The following is a 24,124-nucleotide window of genomic DNA, read 5'->3' as shown; positions in this document are numbered from 1 at the left end:
CTGAAAAATGAATAAATTTCGACTCCGGACCTACGCACAAGACTCACTACATAACTCCACTTAATATTAACTTATAATTTTCAAACTCTGCCAGAAATTAGGGTTTTATATGCTAAACAATCGTACCAAGGGAAATTTTCATACACAAATTAGAGGGCACATAATGGGCCAAAATAGATTTCGTAAATTAACCGGAAGCAAGTTCTTTAAGCTATACATTCGTGGAAGTAACGTGTGAATCGAGGTGTGGTTGTTTGCGCCTTGGGTAAAGGAGTTTGTAGACTCGGTGGTCAGGGGTTCGGTCCTGGTCATGGATTAATTTTTAATTTTTTTTTTCTATTTACTTTATTTTATTTTTTAAAATTTTTGTTTCGATATTTCAACGTGAATAAAGTGCTATATATATCAAAATAATTATTTTTCTTTATGAAAGAGAGAATATTAGCTAAAAAACGGATAAATTTCGACTCCGGAGCTACGCACATGACTCACTACGTAACTCCCTCTAATATTAACTTATAATTTTCAAACTCTGCCAGAAATTAGGGTTTTATATGCTAAATAATCGTACCAAGGGAAAGTTTTATACACAAATTAGGGAGCACATTATGGGCCAAAATATATTTCGTAAATTAACCGGAAGGAAGTTCTTTAAGCTATAGATTCGTGGTCGCAACGTGCGAATCGTGGTGTGGTTGTTTGTGCCATGTGTAAAGAAGGTTGTAGACTCGGTGGTCAGGGGTTCGGTCCTGGTCACGGATTAATTTTAAATTTTTTTTTCTATTTACTATATTTCATTTTTTAAAATTTATTTTTCAATATATCAACGTGAATAAAGTGTTATATATATTAAAATAATTATTTTTCTTCGGGATCCACTTAATATTAGCTTATAATTTTCAAACTCTGCCAGAAATTAGGGTTTTATATGCTAAACAATCGTACTAAGGGAAATTTTTATACACTAATTAGAGGGCACATAATGGGTCAAAATAAATTTCGTAAATTAACCGGAAGGAAGTTCTTTAAGCTATACATTCGTGGGAGTAACGTGTGAATCGGGGTGTGGTTGTTTGCTCCTTGGGTAAAGAAGTTTGTAGACTCGGTGGTCAGGGGTTTGGTCCTGGTCACGGATTAATTTTTAATTTTTTTTTCTATTTACTTTATTTTATTTTTTAAAATCTTTGTTTCGATATTTCAACGTGAATAAAGTGCTATATATATCAAATTATTATTTTTCTTTATGAAAGAGAGAATATTAGCTAAAAAACGGATAAATTTCGACTTCGGAGCTACGCACATGACTCACTACGTAACTCCCTCTAATATTAAATTATAATTTTCAAACTCTGCCAGAAATTAGAGTTTTATATACTAAACAATCGTATCCAACAAAATTTTTATACACTAATTAGGGGGCACATAATGGGCCAAAATAGATTTTGTAAATTAACCGGAAGGAAGTTCTTTAAGCTATAGATTCGGGGAAGTAACGTGTGAATCGTGGTGTGGATGTTTGTGCCATGTGTATAGAAGGTTGTANGCGCCATGGGTAAAGAAGTTTGAAGACTCGGTGGTCAGGGGTTCGGTCCTGGTCACGGATTAATTTTTATTTTTTATTTTTATTTCCTTTATTTTTTTTTTTAAATTTTTGTTTCGATATTTCAACGTGAATAAAGTGCTATATATAAAAAAATAATTATTTTTCCACGGGATAGAGGGAATATTAGCTGAAAAATGAATAAATTTCGACTCCGGAGCAACGCACACGACTCACTACATAACTCCACTTAATATTAGCTTATAATTTTCAAACTCTGCTCAAAATTGTTATTGATCTATTACGGGCCCATAATAGGCCAAAATAGGTTTCATTGAATAACCATAATTAGGTTCTTTAAGATCTTTTCAGCGCTTCTTTAGTGAGGCCATATTGTGGCCCTCGTAGATCTCTTAGTTTGTCTATAATTATTTCCTTCGGTACGATTGTATAACATATCATAAAATAATATCTGGTCTAGTTTGAAAATTATAGGTAAATATTAATGGGAGTTATGGTATCATTTATATGCATAGCATATGAGCAACAATTTCCCCTTTTTTAAGCTATTGTTTGCTTTTATAAAAAAGAAAAAATATTTCCTGAGAAAAAGAATATATGATTTGCCTTTCAATATTTCGAAATAAATAAAAAACGATTTATGAAATATAATTTTTAAAATGTTGACATTAACGGGTTTCGAGCCCCGGACCCTCAGCTCCGGTAATTTGTTGCTTCCTATCACGTAACTTCAGTGGCCACGACACTCTTTTGTCACCAAAGTGCTTTCCCTCACCTTTTTAATGAAATCATATCGTGCCCCCTCGTGGCACCCTTATTTTTTCTATAATTCTTTCCTTTCATACGATTGTATAACATATCATAAAATAATATCTGGACGAGTTTGAAAATTATTTGTAAATAATTAGGGGAGATATGGTATCCTTTATATGCATAGCATATGAGCAACAATTTCCATTTTTAAGCTTTTATAAAAAAGAAAAATAAAGATTAAGGGAAAGGAGTATTTTATTTAAGTTTCAATATTAAAAAATAAGCTAAGAAATTTATGAAATACAATTTTTTAAATATTGACCATTAACGGGATTCGAACTCCGGACAGACAGGTCAAGCTATTTGTTGCTTCTTATCGCAACCAAACACGGCTTTGCCTCTTATATCAAGTGCTTACTCACTCTTTTTTAATGCAGCCATATTGTGCCTCCCCTTTAGGTCCCCTAATTTGTCTATGATTATTTCCTTTGGTCAGAATTGTATTATACTAAAATATCATATTTCATCGAGTTTAAAGATTTTAGGTTAATATTAATGTTAGATAATAGATCATATATATATATACAGGATTTAGGCAATAATTGTTTTATTATCATACGAACTTTGAAATGTATACATACATGCTAAAATATTGCACCACATTGTCGGCCCCCTGATTTATTTATTATTATTTCCTTTGGTATGGTACCATAGTATGTTATAGTATAATACCTGACTGAGTTTGAATGTTATAGATTAAGGGGAGGCAAGGGGGTCATTAAATCTATGCAGTATAGAAGCAGCAATTTATTCGATTTTATATATTACGCACCTAGAAATGGAAGGAAAAAAAATATTTTACCCCATAGTATTGTAAACAAACAAAAAAAATTGTTTCCTTTCTATCTATCTTTAATCTTGACCTTGTCCGGGTTTAAAACCCGGACCCTCGGGGCTAGCAATTTCGTGCTTTTTATCACTTTACCTTACCAGTCACTTACCTCCGGGGTTTCGAAGCGTTATAGTAAAAAAACGAAGACGAATATGGCAAAAAAGAACATATGAAATTATTCCGAAAGTATTCAAGTTTTATGCCGCGTGTTGTAGCTGACCTGCGTGAAAGGATAACACGTGCTATCAATAACATAGACAGTACCATGTTGAGTAGAGTATGGCAGGAACTGGACTATTGCATTGATGTATGCCGTGTGACCCCAAGGGTTCACACACAGAACACCTGTAATGTATGTAAGTAAAACTTGAATAGTTTCGGAATAATTTCATATGTTTCATTTTGTCATATTCGTCTTCTTTTTTTTTACTATAACGCTTCGAATCCCAGGAGGGAATTATGAATAACCCTGTATACATATAATATATATCATATTTAACTAACACGCCTTTATAGCTTGTTCACCAGGAGTTGGCACTTGGCTCCTCCTTCATCACGTTGTATCAGACGATACTATTTCGCTATTTTTGGGAGAAGGATGTGAACAATCCGGAACAAGGTTGTTATTTGGCGATCGTATGACAAAAATATTTATCTCACAATCTTTAAGTGCATTTTTTAACTTTAAATGATCAAAATTTGATGATATTTCTCTCTTTTGAGTGAATGGTTTTTACTTTCTGAGATATTTTGCTGCAACATATTTAATTAGTTAGAGCAGTGTTTCCCAAACTTATGACTTTAGTGTACTGTTTCTAAATTTTTCGTAACGCTGTGTACCACTAATAAAAAAATGAAAGTATATTTCAATAATAAAAAATTTCACTAAAGTTAAAAATCACAACTGACTGTTGAATGAATGTGCGAAAATGCTTTCCATCTCTTAATTTTGTCCACCAGTGTATAATAATATCGACTCACATATTCACCACAGAGTAATATTTAAAAATTCGACAATACCTTAAAACGAAAAAATTTCAAATTAATTAAATGGTTTTAAAATTTACAAAGTGTCCACCCCTATCATACAGCTAATATGCACAATTTTCTTTCAGATAACAGGTTTTGAGAAGTGTAAATGTAAGAGCAAAATATCATCCGTCTTTAATTATTATTTTATTACCTTACGAGAAAATTCTTTTGATTGGCATTTGAAGGAATTATATGAAAAGTCAAGAACAAGTGCATACAACATTTTTAAAAAATTTATTCTGCTCAAAATTGGTTTATTATTATTATACAATATAATTTTTTAAAACTCACATACTCTCTTGCTTTACAATTTAGACAAATTACGTATAAAACTTTTAGGTTAATTATACATAACTATGTGTGTGGATGTTAAAAAAGCTTGGAAGCTATTGTTTACAATGCAGTCTACTTTTCCATGGTGAAAAATATAATTAAATAATCATCGGTATTTTAAGTTGTTAAATAAACTAGTAAACTTTTGAAAATGACATATTTATGTTTTACAATAAAGAAACTGTAAACTATTTCGTTTCTCTTTGTTCGTTCTCTAAGCACTAATGATATGAAATAAATAAAATATATATCAAAATAAATATCTTTCTATAGTAATCTAACTATATACTAGCTCAACAGTAGACTGTACTTTTTGTACTTAATGTTCAAAGTAATTCGCAATGACCACCCTTATCGCATAGTTTAAAATACTTGAAATCAAAAAATGTACACTTTAAGGGTTGCAAATTAATAAAATCCTTTTGGAATCTAATTAATCATTATTGAGGCAGGCGGGACTAGGAGCATCAAAATCTGCTTCTTTCTCGCAAAGAGCTGAAAGGTGATCAGTAGAAATATCTCTTATTGTCATAAGACAATCAGTACGATTTCTGTGCTTTTCCTCTCGCTTTCGTCACTAGTGATGAGACAAATTTCGTTTCTTAATTTGCGAATCCCACGGCTTAATTTTCGCCAAGGATTTTTAAAATATGCATAAAGGGTAGTCATTACTGAACTCTATGCATTTAATATTGCTAAATGTCAAATAGCTGTCAGAGATAAGCATCTAAAAATATGTCTTCAAATATCTTTGAATAGCAAACTAATCGTAGGGCTTCGGAGATGTAAACTTTGAGTATCAAAGGAAGATATCAGAAATTTATTACATTTGATTTAAATAACTAAAGCGTTACTATAAAATATGCAAGAAATTTATTACAGTGTAAAAAAGAGTTAATGCAACTCCCTCATACTAAATCTCTTGTGAGAGCATAGAGCCTTATACCGGGTTTTTTTTTCTTTTACCCACAATTACATGACAAATCTAGTAAAACCATGGTTGCTATTAAATCAATTCAGCCCTGTTTCATTCAAGGATTTTGTGCTTGCAATTCAAGGATTGAATTGTTGTTATGTGCCTTTCTTTTCTCCATTCTAAGTGTTTCTTTCTAAATTTTATGCATGGAATTGATAATTTGAATTGTTACTATCTATTTTTATTACTTCTATTTCGTCTTAGGTCCTCGTGTGTTATTTATACTTTTAAATATTAATTTTTATTTATATTTCACTTGATGCAATACAACCCGGTGTTTGAATGACCGCTATCTGTTTTTTTGTTGTCTTTGTCTCTAATTCATTAAACAGATCTTTTTGTGACATTCATACTAGTCCTGATAGATTTTATTTTTTTTATGTTTCATTTTATCTATTTAATTTCTATTTTATCTTTTGTTATTTATACTATTTTCTATTTATTTTTATCTATGCAATACCATCCGGTATTTGAATTGGTGATAGATGTTTTTTTCTTCTTCTTTGTCTCTAATTCATTAAACAAATCTTTTTGTGACATTCATACTAGTCCTGATAGATTTTATTTTTTATGTTTCATTTTATCTATTTAATTTCTATTTTATCATTTGTTATTTATACTATTTCCTATTGATTTTTATCTATGCAATACCATATGGTATTTGAATTGGTGATATCTGTTCTTTTCTTCTTCTTTGTCTCTAATTCATCAACAAATCTATTTGTGACATTCATACAAGTCCTGATAGATTTTATTTCTTTTATGTTTCATTTGATATAATGCACTCCCGAACTTGAATTGACACTATCTGTTTTTGTCTCTGGTTCATCAATAGTTCTGTTGCATTTTGAGGATTTCGACAAATCAATAACTTCGAAAATCGGTTCACCCCGAGAATTACTACATCATGGAGATGAAGTGCAAATGAAACTAGTGAGGAAGTATAAATAAAAACGATTCTTGTCCAATTCGTTTTTAAAATTTATTAATTATTTTTTCAAATTTATTATTTCTGTCTTGTGACATTTGTATACATTTTTATTTTCACAATTTCAATTAAATGTTTGCTTCTTAAAAATCAAAGCCTTGAAGCTCTTTTTTTCTTCTTAAAATCAGCATACCTTGATCTTCATTTGATTCAGTACAATCCAGATTTTGAATTGGCACTGTTTTTTTTAAAAATTTCTTCATTCCTATTTCATCAGTAAAAATTCTCCAATGACATTCATACTATCTCTGATTGATATCCTTTCTCTTTCCTTTGATGTAGAGTATCTAATATTTGAATGGGCGTTATTTATTTTTTATAACTTTTCTGGTTAATCAATGGCTAGTTTATCTGGCACATTATAAAAGTAAAATTCCTCTGAGATATTCAATTTTCGTAGAAAACAAGGAAAAAGGACATCATGACTAAGTTTGCTGAATTCAGAAAATATTCCTGAGAATGAAAAGTCAATTAATTTAGATAACCAAAGTAAACAAATCATAAAAATGAAGCGAGTCTGTCGGATTTTTTTCCCTTCGAATTTCCATTTTCGAAGCATTTTTTGTTTTCACTGCTGATAATTAATATATGTTCTATCCTAAATTCAAAAATACAAAATATTTTTGTCAGCAAGACTTATTTACTTGACCTATTGGTGGTGAAATATGTAATGTCCCGTTCATTTATCTACAGTTTTCCCTACAATGCACCTGAATTTTATAATTAAAAAATACACTGTGATAACATATTTATTAACTCCATTGCTTTAAGGTGTCTAAGATAGATATCTGCATAAAATAATTGTTAATTTTAATAACTAAAATAATTAATTATTATAATTGATTATAAATATCTCATAAAATAACTATTATAAATAATAATTAAAATTACATTAAAACTATTTTGACACGCAAAAATAACACTAAAAAAGCGAAATTACAGATTGTACAAAATAATTTTGATTTCAATTCAATCTCCCTGCGAAAATTGTGAAGAAAGTAGGACTAGCTGCGCCATATCTGAGCTATATTCAGAAATACAAAAATAATCACGGGATTTAAGGAGACGTGTAAGTAGCAACAAATTCAATTTCAATAGTACTATTTTTCTCTTCGTCGCATAGCATGCGACGCCGACCATACGTGCACAAAAACGCCGAGCGTATGAGATGGAGACGCTGACAGAGAAAGGGTTAAACTAGAATTCTCTCCTAACAATTTCTAACTAGAAATGTAATAATGAAGACTATTGTTTATTTAATTAACTGAATAATTCTTATAAAATGATTTTTGTACTATAATGCACCTACATTTACCTTAGAATGTAGTAGGGGGAAAAAATCTAGCACCGTGCACGTACTTTGCATCTTTTTCACTTCGACTAATTTTAATAGCGAAATGGAATTTTTTGAATGATGGATTTATATTTTTAATAAAATTGATATAGGGAAAGGAAAAGTAAATAAAAGTTCAATTAAAAACGGAATGGCTAGAATTTCGATAAAGCTATCGTTTCCCTATGCGATAAATTTCTTTTCCTTGTTCAACACAAGTGAATACAAAACCATTCATGGATATACTAAAGAAAAGATAAATAAAAATGTATTTTATTTAAAAATATTTCTTTTCGTTATGTTGAGCTTTGAACCCTTCTATACTAAAATTGTGATTGCTCAAACTGTAGCCAAAATAGTAGCCATGCAAATCATAAAAATATAGAATAATGTATAAAGAAAAAAATTAATTAAAATTTATTTTCCTAACCTAAAGAAAATAATTTTTTTTCTCCAATAAAATAATAATTTTAAGAATTTTTTTTTTACCCAGTAATCAAATTGTACTGTCCAAAAAAAGGGAAAAATTATATATTGTTAGATATGCAGGTGTTAGATGTTTCAATACATTAAAATACCTTCCGAATTTTACAGATCAAATATAAAAGAAACTTATCAAAACGTCTCCTAAATAAATAAATGAAAATGATAAATATCAGAAATAGTAGCATTCCTTCTTTGATGTTTTCTATATGTACAGAAGATGAAACTGAAATTTACAAAAAGTTTTTCAGCACCTTGGGCGAGTTTTAAATCCAACCAGAATTATTCGCAGAATAATTCACACTCTCAACACCAGGAAGAATAGAAGTTCTCTCTTCCGGTTGGGAGACATGAGGAACTGTTTCCGGCTGTCCAGTAATGGAACTTCTTGGAGTAGGCACATTGGAACTGGCACAACTGGGAATAGGGGACAGACTTCTGACGGACGAAAGCTGGTGTTGGTCACTGGTGTACCTGCCCAGATAGTCCAGTGAATTGCTCTTTGTCCCCAACCACTGACTGAAAGGTGCACTCACCGTCCTTTGGGCCTGCAGGTCTCTATCAGCGCTGCTATCTCTCACTTTGTTCTTCGAACCACCAAGATTATCGTTTGCAGAAACTTTTTCAGAGTCTAAAAACGCCAGTCGCAATCTGGACGAACTGAGGGCGTTTCCCAATTTTCTGGCGAACAGTGATCTTTTGTTGATGACAGGGATGTCCACCGGGGTCTCTGCCGATTGATCGATGCTACTGCCGCTGCTGCTCGTGGAATCATTCCTTCTTTCCATCTTGCCAACCGAGCTGCTCAATGAATCTTCACTCTTACTTCGACTGAACCTCGCCTTCGCGTGTCTCGTAGCTTCGACCAGGTGACTCCACTTGCCTTGTTTCTTCTTTCTGGTGGCCAGCCTTGCAATTTTGGCCATCCGAGGACCACTTGGGGGAGAGTTAGTATCGTCTACACTGACTTCAGGAGTGGATTGGAAGGAACTTTCTACAAGGCCTATGTCGAAACCTTTCATCAGCCTTCTCTCCTTTTGGCGGCCTTTCTTTCCCGCAGAACCTGTAATAAATCAATATTTTTGTGATTGGTAGCATTTTGGAACAAATAATCGTAATTATAAATTCAAATAAGAATAATGTTTCTCGATAAAAGTTTTTTTTTTTTAAATTACTTATTGCGTTATCAAATTATTAGGTTGTACAGTCAGTAATGCAAATCTTTGGGCTTTGGCTCTTAAGCAAATAAAATTAGCATTTGGTCACGTAAATCATTACAGATACAATTCCTGGCTATATTATTAGACGCACTATAAGATTCTATGTAAAATTATAATTATCAGGTGATATTATACAGCTTTATTGTTTTTACAAAACTTAAACCGGTTTACATTTGTTTACGCTCCTATAAATTAATTAACATTGTAATGCAATGCATTAAAAATAAATGCAAATAGGAAGAATATGAAAATAAGTTCTTTTATAAGTGTTGTAGTTGGACAAGCCTATTTTAGCAAACAAAAATTAAAACACCTTTTTTGCTGTTAACTACATCAATTGTCCATGTTATTTCAATTATTTGATGCAGTCTTTGCCATAACACACTGATGGAATGAGACCCGGAGTTTGTAACACTAAACATACCATAACCGGTCAAATGACCGTTTAAGAACTTTTGCATCGAAAATCCGCATATCATATTATTGCTTTTAGACATTTGACTTCATGACTTTTCCTAACAATTATATACACTTAAGATTCTATTATTATTTTGTATTTTGTTTGTTTCGAATAATACGTGTCGCATACCCATTTCTACCACAACCGGTCATTTGACCGGGAGAACAATTTATTGCTAACAAGGTTATCGGTTAAGATATCGGATAAAGTAATGCGTGTTCAACGTATTGCATTCGACGAGTTGCACATTTCTGCAAAGACTGTTGCGTGGTGAGTTCCATCAGAGTAACTGTGAATTCAAATTTCAAGAAAATACCTAAAATTTTAGATTGGTATTTTTGCGTGAGAAAAAGTGACAAATACTAAATGTTTTGGTAAGTAACTTATATTTTATTTTGATAGTTTTACTTCATTTCTAACTAACTGTTAGATTTTGCCCACAAAAAATGTCGAAACAATCAAGGCAGTAAAAGTTCTTTGGAGAAATAATATTAATCATAAGAATAATTATAATTCCTATATATTCTTATAATTATAAGAATAATTATAATTCTTATATATTCTTATAATTATAAGAATAATTATAATTCCTATGTATTCTTATAATTATAGGAATAATTATAAGAATTACAGAAATAATAATAATTAGGAGAAATATGTTTACGGAAAATGTACAATGCAAACACCCTGCAACATATGTAAAAAATGCGTCGAGCATTGAATTAAAAATTCTTATTCTTTGTGTTTGTAATACATAAAAATTATCAATGTACAATTCTGTTTAATTATATTAAAGTTTTTTTTAGTCTATTTCCTTCCTGATATCCATATTTCATACATTTAATCAAGAAACATAAAGTCCAATTATTTGACCGGCTATGTTAGAAATAGGTATAGATTAAGTGTTGGTATGTTTAGTGTTAAAGACGATGAGAACATTGAATACTGTTACAATGCACAGGACCCGACTTAGCCTAATTGGAACCCGGGATAAAAACTTCTTTGCCCCCCCCCCTCTGCTTCACTACTCCAGTATGAAGAACCGAACTTTATAGAGGTATTTAAATTTTTCACCTCATTATAGATAACAAGAAAAATGATGAGAACCTAATATAGCTATTAAGCGCCCCCCCCATCCTATGGTCAGACGAAATATCGTTGTGTCCAATTTATTAATTTTCTGACAATTTTATGTCCATCATGTCGAATGCAAGTTTCTGATTGTTAACTTTGTCATCTAGCTGCGAAAAATCCATATCCCTGCTGACATTAGGACGGAATTTAGATAAAATTTCGCAGTTATGATGACTTTTGATTGGCCAAATTTGTCCATCGTCATTGCGAAAATTTAGCTGAATTCCGCACTAGAAAGCCATGGATTTACGAAACATATAGATTGACGATAGATTAATGAAGATGCTAACATAAACCTGTCGGATTTTACACTGAACTGACATTTTGCTTAAAGAAAGTTGATTAAAGAAGGAAACTTAAAATAAACTTTCTATTCGATTTGGGGGGAAGGGTGGCCTGGGTAACTGCCCCGTGTGCCACAGCCCAAGTCAGGCCCTGGTTACTATTGCAAAACAGCATTGGATATTCCTTGTGTTTTCAGCTATTGGAAATAAAGATCTTACTCTGTCCTTGTTCTTTGGTGGCTGATGTGTTGAATCCACTGTTCTTCATCACTTCTATGATCTCGTAGCGGAAGGAAGAAATGTCCTGTTTGATTTCATTCACATCATCTTCAGTCACTCCTTGGTTGTCTGCTTTCCTCTGTTCGTCTGTCACGTAGCGTCGCACAAGGTTGCGCATGATGTTCTGCACAGAAAAAGAACGTTCATAAGCAGATGCAAAACTTTGTATACGTATTAATAATTAATGTTGTTGTTGTTGTCGTCGATCATTAAGGCAGAGAGGGTGCGATTTTTCTAGTTTTATAGTGGCACTATTGCCAAGTATTCAACTTCTGCCAAACCCACACGTCACACCCTCTTATAGGGCGGATCCATTCATACATTCATTCATTCGTTCACAGATCTTATTTTGACATGAACCAGCAAACGATCACTCTCCAATACAGTACCCCTAGAGGTATTGATTCATTATGGACCCATGGAGGACCTTGTGACCTGATGAATATAAAGTGCACCAGTTACCATTTAGTCAGACTGCGGTCGGCTGGATTCGAATTCCCGTTTACACGAACCTGAGTCCAATGCTCTGCCAACCAGGTACTCCCGGCCTATTAATACTTAATTGTTTATAGATTCAGGATCTATTTTCTGAGTTTATAAAATGTTTTAAGGGCACAAAAATTCAAAATATTACTTCAATTCTTAAACTAGTTTCAAAAATTTACCTGAAACTTCTTCGTAAGAAAAGAATAAGATGATTATAAAACATGCAGAAGCCATTTTGTAAACTTAGTATTGACGTGATTATTGTATATTGAAAAGTATAAGTACGTGTTTTGATAAACGTATAAGTACAATTTTTAACATTGAATTCTAAAATATGAAATGTATAATAAATTAAACAGCAAAGTAGCACGTACTATTTTCCTTTTCCCGCTTTTTTGCAATTTTTATGAAATTCAGGTCAGGAAAGTAAAACTATTAATGATAAGAGTTTTCAGATTATTCGCCACAAACATGTATTTTTAGTATGAGTTGAATGTCATTATAACACAGTTATAAAAGTATAAACATCATTTAAACAATAAAAATAAAGTTGCTCATAACATTAAAGCTCATCCATTGATCAGGGACGGGACTTAATTATTATTAATATCAATGATAGACTTTTTATTTTATTCGCCACAAACATGCATTTTTAGTATGAGTTGAATGTCATTATAACACAGTTATAAAAGTATAAGCATCATTTAAACAATAAAAATAAAGTTGTTCTTAACATTAAAGCTCATCTATAGGTCAGAAACAAGACTTTTCGAGCACAAATTGTATAGTTAAAACTTTGTAGATTTAAAAATCTTCCTCTATTACACAGCATTTACAATATGTCTTCTGCATGGCCAACACAACAGCTTATAAATTCCCAAATGCATTAAAATCTTATATTTTTTAAAAATCAAAATTTATTTTTAATACTTTGATTTATTACAAGAAAAGAGTAAAAAATATTTATAAAATAACCCGGAACAAACGGCATTACTTGGGAACGCGAATTGTCGAACTGAAGTAAGAATTGTCATAGGTGGAGTTGATGTAAATAAGAATAGTTTCATTTGCATCTATAATTTTAATACCGTGCCTGATATACGAGTCCAAACTTAAAACTAATGAATAATGTATGATATATTTTAAGAAAAGCGCTCGAAACGAAATTGATGAAGAAAAAAGAATGGAATATTCTTCATTCATTTGCATTCAGCCTTTTATATTTCTGCTTCACGGAGTTATTCATTTATTTATTTTTTTGCTTTAAACATGACGAGATTTAAGAAGTATAAAATATCCAACTTTTTAAATGAAAGAGGCAAAAAATTAGACGTTTTGGCAAAGCATTTTTGATGTATCCTTTGAAAATTTATGTAGTCCGAATTCCTGTTAACCCTAGTAATAAGTTATTTTATAGGGTCTGTCGTTCGGTCTCTTAATGCAAATATAAAATAAAATAAAAACAATTTTATTATGAATAACCCTTTCATTTCTCATTTTATGGTAAGTAATCATTTGAATCACAACTAGGACTGGGCTATGAATCGATATATCGCGACATATCGATTTAACGCCTATATCGGNAATCGTAACTAATATCTTACTTATCTGATAAGGTGTTTGTTTTCAAAACTGGTTTAATCATTTTCAGAAATTTTATACAACCATAACATGCAAAACATGTAATGATTAAAAAACTACCGTGTGTCTTATAATTTGGTCTAATTATTCTAATATACTTATATAACACCTTATATAATAAATATTCTATATTTATATAATATGTCGTCTAATTTATCCTATGGTCAAATTTATATAATATATCGTCTAATTTAACCCATTGATTTAATTATCTGACTTCTTTGAAATTCAATTTATCAGAAACTATTCAACTGATTTCATTCAAATTTTGTATTTTGCCATTTAAAATTATATTCTTTAAAATGTTGCAAAAATTATATACCTTACGATTCAAAAATATTTGATAAAATTATAAAAATATAGAATATTCTTAAATAAAAAATTCGTTTGTTATTCCTTTCTTGAATAAAATAATAAAAAATCATAAATATCTACTAAAATTTTATTTTTCGCATGGCATTATTTTTAGATAAACAAATTTTGCAATTGCGTTGAAAAGGTTTTCAATTCACTTAAAACATCCCGAGATTTAGAGAAGTTTACAAAAAATAAAATTACCGTTCATGGATCTAAATTTCGGAACGCTCTCCAGAGTCCTGACCAAACTATTGAGACAGTAAATCCTAGATTGCGTCTACCCCCTATATTTAGGGGGTCAGAAATCCGAATCCGTCGAAAAAAAGGTATCTTTATTCAGAGAAAGCACGTTTTTAAATCTGCTTTAGTAACTTAATTATGCACTTATTAATTAGCATATTTGAGGTCACCCCCTCAAACCATTGAGATTGAGTCCTAGATCGTGAAAATTCGATCATTAGGATCAAAAGTTATTCAGGGTGGTCCATTTTTTTTGGTACACTGCAAACCATTTGATATTTAACTATTGAATGAGTTTTTTTCAGTAATAATTCACAAAATATTTTTATTTCCCAGTTAAAAAAAAGCGTTACTTTAATAAGCGAGAAGTGTTTATTTATTTTTGTGATCATCAGTGGAACATTTCTGGTATTAAAATGTCTTACTGCATTACATTAAATATAGAAATGGGAAATGTGCAAGACGATATTATTATCAGTATATAGTACAATAGTATTAATAATACTAGAGGGCTGCGCCCCCTGCTCGCTAACGCTCGCCAACCCTCGAAAATTGCTTCGCAATCTTATATGGTTTGCTTCGCTCGCTACTAACTTAGGTACATTGCAAAAGCACAAAATTCTAAGAATTCAAAACAATCATTCAAATCCATATAACAACTTCAAAAAAAATTACATTTTTTTAGTAAATACTAAGTCATTAAAATAAATTTAAATTCAAATAAATGACATGTAATTCGTTAAACCTATTAGAAATGTGCTATAGTATAAAATCTTAAAGCGTAACAGCACGACTGAGACTCATTTTTCAATGAATAACTAATAACAATAATAAAACAAATAAATTCGTGATATAAATCAAAAATCGTCAAATAAATTCGTAATATATAAATTCGTGAAAAAAAGCGCTTTCGACAAAATACTAAAATAGAGATCTATCGACAAAGACTACTCACTTCTGCCTAGCTTAATAGCATGAGATTGCCGCAGCTGAATTGTTACTTCAGTTTCCGTTTTTAAAAGCGCTATATGTTGAGCCATCTCAGCTAGATTTTGGCATGTGACATTTTTAGCGGCAATCACTGGTCGATTTTCTAACGTTGCCATTCGGGGAGTTGTAATGAGGCTTTTTTTGTCGCCGTGTAAGAGAAATATATATATAGATGTGTGAAGATATTCACAGATAGCCCAGTTTGTCATAATAAAAAAAACGGCAACGTGATGTCAACGTCAAAAACCGCCACAGCGGTCACAATTGTAACCCTTTTGAATTGTCCCAATAAGGTCGTAATGTGACTTTGATATTACTCTACCTTGTGATATCATATAATCTCCGTGACTATTTATTGTCACTTGGTAGCCACAAAAATACTTGTATGGGACTTTCTTGTTGCCACTTTGATCTCTTGAAAGTCATATGGCAATTCATCTCCAATTCAGTACCCCCCCAGAGGTATTGATTTGTTATGGGAACGGTGAAGACTTTGTGACCCACCAGATTTAACGTGCACCTGTCATCATTTACTACACGGGAAGTCCTCGGACGGCGGGGATCGCACTCACGACCTGTTGGACGCCCTTCCAACCAGGCTATCCCGGTCTCCTCTCTGATAATTAAATATGTGAATCACAATAGAGTCGGAAACGGTCACAACAATTATATTTACAAGTAAAAACCTGTTTAAATATCTCCGAAGGCATATATATACATGACTTTGAAAAAAATTAGTTTTCATTAACTCTTTTGTTTTTTTTTTTAAAAAAATACTTCCGCTTTCCCCATTCCCCAATGCTCACAGAGCAGGAAATTTTTTTTTTTAAATGTAAGATACTACTTGTCTAAATATCGAACATTAGTTAAATAAATTTATTTTAATACTATCTATATGAAGAAAGAATTTGAATCCATCTGTTTTTAAAAAGAGATATATATATGCTCGCGTTTTCTTTTAAGATTCATGTTATAAATTTTAAATTTTTTACAACTTTTATAGACACAAACAGTCTTGATAAAATTTATTTAATTCAAACATATTATTGCAGAGGAAGAAAAATAACAAAATTTTAGAGCGAACAATTCCAAAAGCTAAGCATTTTTGTAATTTTAATTAAAATGATTTTTCGTACATATGGACTAATTGATTGTGTTGCAAGATATTTTTCAGGAAGAAATATGAACAAAGTTTCTATAGTATACGATGCATTTTGCATATTATATACTGTGTTTAGACACTTTTATGTTTGACAAATAAATAGCAGTTTGAAATTATTTGTTTAAAATTTTAAACTAAATATTATAATTTACAAAAATGTAAATCGAGAAATTGTCAATACTAAAGGGAAAGTTTATTAAAAGAAACATCTAATTGATATTTCAGAGCAAAAAGCAAACGATTCTTCAAGCTTTTAATCACATCTGACGTCAGCTTTTTTTTTCCTTTTTTTTTCCTCCCTTTGGCGACGACTGAAAGTAGCGGTAAATGCTATTTCATAACTAAACGTAATCATTTGTAAAAGAAATTTTGCAAGATTAAAATTCTTTCATTTTTGTAGAGTGCGTGAAACATGTTAAACGCTTCTGCTCTATAAAGGTTTTAATTAAATATTGTTAATTTATTGTCGATTTTGAACGAAGTTTAATTATTTGGTGAAGAGGACGAATCACTCGTTAGGTAAAGCTTAAAATTAGGATTATTCGTTTAATCGAAAATTTCATCCGAAAATTGAAGTGATGATGAATATTTTCAAAGGTGGTCATATTTAATTAATGTTGTAGGGAAACCTCCGTATCGTGATCTGTGGCAGAATGATCGCCAAGTCTTGGCAACTTTCGGACAGCTGCCCGCGGGAAACTAAAAAAAAAAATATATATATATCACAGAAGGGACCAACTCGAAAGGTATAACTCGTAGCCATCCCCCTTTTTTTAAAAAAATTGCAAGTTTTAAACCTATTTAGCACCTTGGCGATTGAAGTTGGCGCGACAGACCACGATACAGAAATATCGCCAGTGTTGTGTTTAACGTTTTATTCTCGTGGTTGAATGTTCCAAGCTTTTGATTTTAAGAATTTTGTGGTGGTGATTTTTAAATTATTCTGATTTAAAAGTATTCGTTTTATTCTTATTTAAGAATTAGTCTTTGATGGTGTATGAAGTTCTGCTACATAAGAGGGGTAAGTCATTATTTTGCTTTTTTAAAGACATAGAGATGATTATTAAAGAATATTGTTTTTTTTTCTTCAGAATTATGGCAATAGTGGTTCTATAAAACGAGGTTTCTCACTTATGATTTTTATTAAGTCTAAGTAATTCCATTGTTAAAAGGATCTTTCATTTTTAAATGCTTATTGAGTGTTAATTCTCGATTGCTATGTCAGTATTAATTAATTGTGATCACATTCATTCTTTTTAGTTTCTCCTCATTTTCATAATAGTATAATACACTCTTATCAATAGTTTTGGCAATCACTGTTTTAATTACGTTTTTTAGTTTCTAATTTTGATTGTTTGAGTTTGTTAAGTAATTAATTCATTTGCACAGTTGTTCTATATTTTAAGCTTCCTTTTTTAAAATTAAATTTATAAATTTTTGAATAGTTTAAAAATTAAAATATTTTAAATTTTTATTTCAATTTAAAATCTTGATTTTAAATAGCTCTTGTAAAGTCCTTCAAAAATTATGATAATGGTTAAAAATGCAATGTCAATAACATTTATATTAATTTTAAAATATTTAACTTTTATTATAAATATTACGTGATAGAAATTCTTGCTTTTTCTGAGAATGACCCACCCATTAAATAAAACCTAACATTAGCATGCATATGGGATTCATTAAAACATGCAATTGGTGGTATGATATTTACTAGAAACACTGCTGCTTATATCAGCGTTTAACACATTTGCCATGTTAAATGGCTGTGGTGATCCGTATCGTGATCTATAGCGGAATAATCGCCAAGTCTTGGCAACTTCCGGGCAGTGGTCGGTGAGAAACATTAAAAAAAATCACATTGATGTTGTTTACAAAACAAATTACATGCCTCTCAGCATCCGTGATTTTTTTATATGTTCATGCAGTAATATTTTTACAAAAATATTTATAAAAAAAATCCTTTAGGAGTAGACCAACTTACCAAACACTATGAACTATGACAATAGTTAAATATAACAAACTCAGTTATAGGAAATTAAAGTGATAAAGGATATTTGAAGCAATAGCTGAGAATTTCTCAGGAAGCATACTATTTTCTTTGATACTTTAAGTAAAAATTGAATTGATTTATGAAATAAGTCATGTGTTGTAAAAAAAACTATCAAATATACAACACACAATTTTTTATAATTGTTATATTATAAATAAATAATTTTTTAGCATTACTGATTTTTCAAACTACTGATATTTCAAACTAAGGATTTTTAAACTGTTAAACGATAGTTTAAAATAACTTCAAGCAAATTAAAGTTGTGAAAAAACATATTAAACAGTAGATGAAATTAGATGAGATTAAAAATTAAAGAAAAATAGAAATTTAAAAAAAAAATAGGAATTTAAGATTTATTAAATTTTATTAACTGCGTGTAAGCTACAATTATATAAAACCCATAATATAAGATAAAAATACAAAAAAAGCAAGAAAAGAAATAAAGAAAGAGTAAAAAATAGAAGAAGAAAAATAAAAGAATTAAAGAAAAAAAAATAAAAGTTTTAAAAAATTATTATTAATAAATTAAAAAAACAACAACAAAAAGGTGTTCATTTGCGTCGCATTAGAGCTGCACCATGGGCTATACAAAAAGATGTAATATAACAAAAGAATTTGCGGTTATAATCGTGTAAGCTGATGATAAGTTCATATCGTCTTGTTATTTTTTCGAATTTATTAACTATATTTTTTGGCTGATAATTTTCATAATTTTTATTTTATTTCATTCCTTTATTTCTTTCCTCTTATTTTTTACGCGAATTATTTTTTATGAATTGGTTGAACTATTCAACCGATTTCGCTCAAATTTTAAAAAATAACAAATATTTAATAAAGATTATTTTTTTTTGCATGGAGTTATCTTTGGATAAACGAATATTATAATTGTGTCAATAAAAAACGAAACCTTTTGACGCCAGAAGAGATAGGACAATATTTTTCAGGAATTGTATTTGTTTCCTGATGGAATTTTAAAAGTAATAGCTAAATAATCATGACTTAATTGGCCAAAGACAATTTCACATATAATATTGTATATGTACTTAATGTTGTACATATATACTTGTTTTTAATAATAAATTTAAAATATCTATTATATTTTTTTAATGAAATTATGCACAAAATGCTTTAATTTGCAAATAAAATAATAAGGTTGTTCAAATTACAATTTCTATAAGCATCTATAAAAGTTGAAGCACATTATAACCGAAAACAACCCACCAACTAAAACTCATAAGTTAGTGAGAATGAATTATAAGAAATATTAATGATAAGCATTAAGTAAAGGATTAATAATTGTTTACAGATATTATTAATAATTGTATATGAAGATAATAATAATATGTTTGAAGATACTATTAATAATATATATGACAATATTATTAATAATATATATGACAATATGACAATATTATTAATATATGACAATATTATTAATATATTGACATTATTATTAATAATATATATGACAATATTATTATCATTAATAACAATATTATTAATGACAATATAATTAATAATATATATGACAATATTATTAATAGTATGTATTGCGATTTATTAATAATATTTATGAATGTAATATTAATAATATGCATGACAATATTATTAATGTATAAGAATAAAGTATTAATAATAAGCATACAGGTATTATTAATATGTATAGAGATATTACTTCGAATATGTATGACGGTATGATTAATAATATATATAAAGTTTTTATTTAAATATGTATGATGATACGTTTAATAATTTATNATTTTTCTATATATTGAATTATTTTTTATCTCTCACAGGACCTTCTATGGGCCGAAACGAATGTTGCCCATTAAAATTATTTCTCATAAGGCATACATCCCACTAGTTTATTTTAAAATTGGCGAGTCACACTTCCCTAGTTTCCCTTGTTAGTATCATGCATTATGATAGCATATGATTTGGTTAGTAAAAATATATAGTAACGGAAAATATAAAATGACGTGGTTTAATATTAATGACGTGATGTGACGTTGACTCAGCTCCATCTTCTCATTAACAGATTTATAGATCGCTAAAAATAAAAGTGTTTGACAACTTACATTTCGTAATAATGCAGACTGAGTTAAATTCTAAAATAAAAATTACTAGAACAAAGAATGGAAATAAATTGCTCAAACTATGATTTGTATTTACTTCCTTCGGTTTGAAAATAATAAATCGAATTAAATTATGAAACATATAGAAGAATCATTCATTGCTGAATTTAAAAATATGAGCCTCTTTCAGCGCTAGTTGTCCATTACGTTGCTCGATCAACACAGTTTATGTTAGAACGAACATTATTTTTCCTGAAAAATTACAAAGTTCTTACATCAAAATATATATCTTAGAAAATTAGTTTCCAGGGGAACTAATTTATCTGAAAAGAAAACTTAATATCCGAAAAGAAATTGAAGTGGGAGTAGATAAAAACTGTGCATCATTTTGCAAATAATTCAATTTGTTGTTCAAAATTTTACGGTGCACAAAAAATAAATAAATAAGCTGACCACCCTAAATAAGTTTTAATCTAATAATCGTACCTTCCCGTTCTAGGATTCTACCTTAATGGTTCGTGTTTTGTTTAATAATATTTTCAAATTATTAAACAAACCCTCGAGGACATTTTAGCCCCAGATCAACTGACCCCAGTCATGAACCAACAATAGAGCATGTCATCGTTAATTTTTACTAATCAACTTTTAGCCTTACATTTTGAATTTTTATCTACTTTTGATTTTAGACTTCATAGACTTCTAGTCAGACTTTTACTTTTAGACATTTACTATTTGGACTTTTAGCTTTCATTGATTTTAGTTTTGAGAATTTTTTTTAATCTCTTGTTTCCTTATTATTATAATCATTTAATTCTCGACATTTACACCGGCGCTATTGGGTTTCATTGCCTTTAACACATGTTTTTAATTGTCAAACTTTATTGTTAATCCACTTTTAACTGATCACCACCACTGTCATTTGGCGAAATTTTACTGTAACTTTAGTTTTTAGAGAAATTTTATTGTAATAATTTTACTTTTATCTCCATATACCCCCCTGGGGTGGGTCGGAGTTCAACCTATCTTAATGGTTCGTGTGACTTCAAATATGCTAATTAATTAGTGCAGGCGATATTTTAAGTCACGAAATAAAACACAAAAAACGTACTTTCTCTAAATAAACATACCTTTTTTTCAATGGGTTCGGATTTGTCACTCCCCAAATATAGGGGGGTAGCTGCAATCTGGGAAATATAGTCTATACACAATATAACTTTTAGTATAAGATTTATTATTATTTAATATAATTATAGTCGATAAAATTTCGAATTGTAAGGTATACAATTTTTTACATTATTTTAAAAAGTTCTAAAGATATGATGAAATATTCAAAAAGTATAATTAACATTAAGGGGTCCAAACTTTGGACCGCTTTCCTGACCATTGGGACCCTATTTCCCAGATTGCGGTGAACCCTATTTTTTGGGGGATAAAAATCTGAATCCGTGAAAAAAAGATCTGTTAATTCAGAGAATGAGCGTTTTTGTATCTGATTTCGCAACTTAAAATACTGTCTGCACTAATTAATTAGCATATTTGAGGTCACCCCCCTCGAACCATTCAAATCGAGTCCTAGAACGTGAAGATCCGATCCTTAGATCAAAATTAATTTAGGGTGGTTCGTTTATTTTATCTTTCATGCACTGTACACAAAATAAAAAAGGAAACACTTGAATAACCTTTAAACTAAGAATCGGATTTTCACTTACTAACATGTGATTTTAATAGTTCAAAGAGGTCTTAACTATGTGAATTCAAGTATTTGAAGTTTAAAAAAAAAGAAGAAAAAAACTTATTTCCTAGAATTTTTCCTTTTTTTCCTTGTGGACTTGGATTCTTCTCCCCTAAAATAAGGAGGTCAGACGAAATCTGAAAAATATGTTCCCAGTAATAGTTTAGAAACTTGACCTACTCAGGACCCGCCTTGGGGACTGCAAATTATTAGTCCGTAAATTAGCCAAACATCAGAAGAATTCGCCAAGTTTCGAAATTCTTAGCCAAAGGCAAATCTTAACAATATTTTTATGATTGATTTCAAATCAAAATTCATCAAAATTCCAAATTAAAATACAGATTTATCATAAATTGTATTGTTTTGTAAATTGCAAATTCAAATCAAGAGACATTTTGCACTTGAGGAATAATAAATGAGAGATGAATGGAAAAGTGGTAGAAAAATACGGATGTCTTTGAGAAAAAGAAATGGGAATATGCTGGGGTTAACTTTTGATATCTTCTTAGACTAGAGCAGTAATATAAGAATAAGCAACATTATATTATCAAGGACATTATATTATTATGTATTATAACATTATATTATTATGTATTTTACGGTAATTTGTCTCATGCATTCTTGTTGCTTGCTTAATGCTTACAATATCTGGATTTGATATAATTATAATTGCTTATGCGACGTATCTAACGGAAATTATTGTGATCGAAGTTTTAAAAAATGCAGGATTTATATAAAAAAATTTTTGTTGACCATTCCTCTTGACCTGAAAAATTCCTATTGACCATTTTTTCTTCTAACAGGATGCTTAACGTTTTTAAAAAGTGCTTAAAGGTGCTTATTTTTGATTCACATTTTTAAAAGCCCTTGAAGGTGCTTTTTTTTAATTCGGGTTTGGTAAAAAGTGCTTAATTTTCTATGTTTTAAAAAGAGATTTTTTCTTTGCAGTGTTGATCGTCGTTCTAAATTACAAAAAATACATGATTTTTCGCACTTTTCTCTGCGATACTTATCGGAAGCTAATTATTTTATCATGATTATGTAAAGTTTTTGAAAACGTTTTTGAATTTTAAGGATTTTATGTTTATAAATGACGAACTTTAAATGATAGAAAAGAATAATTTTTATTACTGCACAGATCCAAATTATGATTTTTTTTTATTGGAAAGTGAATAAAATTATTTTTTCAGTGCTTAAATAGTACTTAAACGGAGCTTATTTTTTGTTGAAAAAGCTGGCTAAGGATCGAGGGGAATATATATATTTCTTTTCGGAAGAAAAATTCAATCGCCGAACACACAATTTTTCTCTCTCCGAATTTACTATTTTATCACATTTGGCAAGGTGGAGCGTCCTGCCTGCTTAATGCTAATTTTACTTTTTATCTCTGTAACATTTAAAGTAATTTAAAAAATATATAAACTTTTGCGCTTTTAAAATTATTTATTCATATTCGTTTTTTAAATTTAATAATGAATGGAGTTATGAATTTGAAGAACTACTTATTTTAATATTATTTTAAATCAAGTAACTATAAATCGAAATTTGTAACAAGTTGGTCTAAAAAATTTTTGTTAAAAAAAAAGATTTAAAGATATGGTTTATTTGAGGCATTATTGCTTAGATATTATCTTCGTTCAACTTCGTCCTTTATAATAAC

The 24,124-nt window shown here is 29.9% G+C and overlaps 1 protein-coding gene and 1 long non-coding RNA gene across 2 annotated transcripts in view; one reads left to right on the top strand and one right to left on the bottom strand.

The window, feature by feature from the left end:
- Window positions 1-8,345: 8,345 nt before the first annotated feature.
- The window catches only part of LOC107445755 (transient receptor potential-gamma protein-like), a 93,516-nt gene continuing 77,737 nt past the window's right edge, over window positions 8,346-24,124 (bottom strand). Inside the window, exons 14-15 of the mRNA XM_021145790.3 lie at window positions 11,669-11,852; window positions 8,346-9,414 (exon numbers count right to left, since the gene is read on the bottom strand). Of these exons, the coding sequence (XP_021001449.2) occupies window positions 8,618-9,414; window positions 11,669-11,852 (981 nt within the window). The 3' untranslated portion in view covers window positions 8,346-8,617. The remainder of the gene's footprint in view (window positions 9,415-11,668; window positions 11,853-24,124) is intronic.
- LOC139425033 (uncharacterized) overlaps window positions 10,213-24,124 on the top strand; it is a 48,860-nt gene continuing 34,948 nt past the window's right edge. The window contains exon 1 of the long non-coding RNA XR_011636223.1: window positions 10,213-10,405. This is a non-coding gene — a long non-coding RNA (uncharacterized lncRNA). The remainder of the gene's footprint in view (window positions 10,406-24,124) is intronic.

Source organism: Parasteatoda tepidariorum, chromosome 2 (genome assembly GCF_043381705.1).
Source record: "Parasteatoda tepidariorum isolate YZ-2023 chromosome 2, CAS_Ptep_4.0, whole genome shotgun sequence".
Lineage (NCBI taxonomy): Eukaryota > Metazoa > Arthropoda > Arachnida > Araneae > Theridiidae > Parasteatoda > Parasteatoda tepidariorum.
The sequence above is the reverse complement of the archived record's forward strand: the minus strand, read 5'-3'. Positions and strand labels throughout refer to the sequence as shown.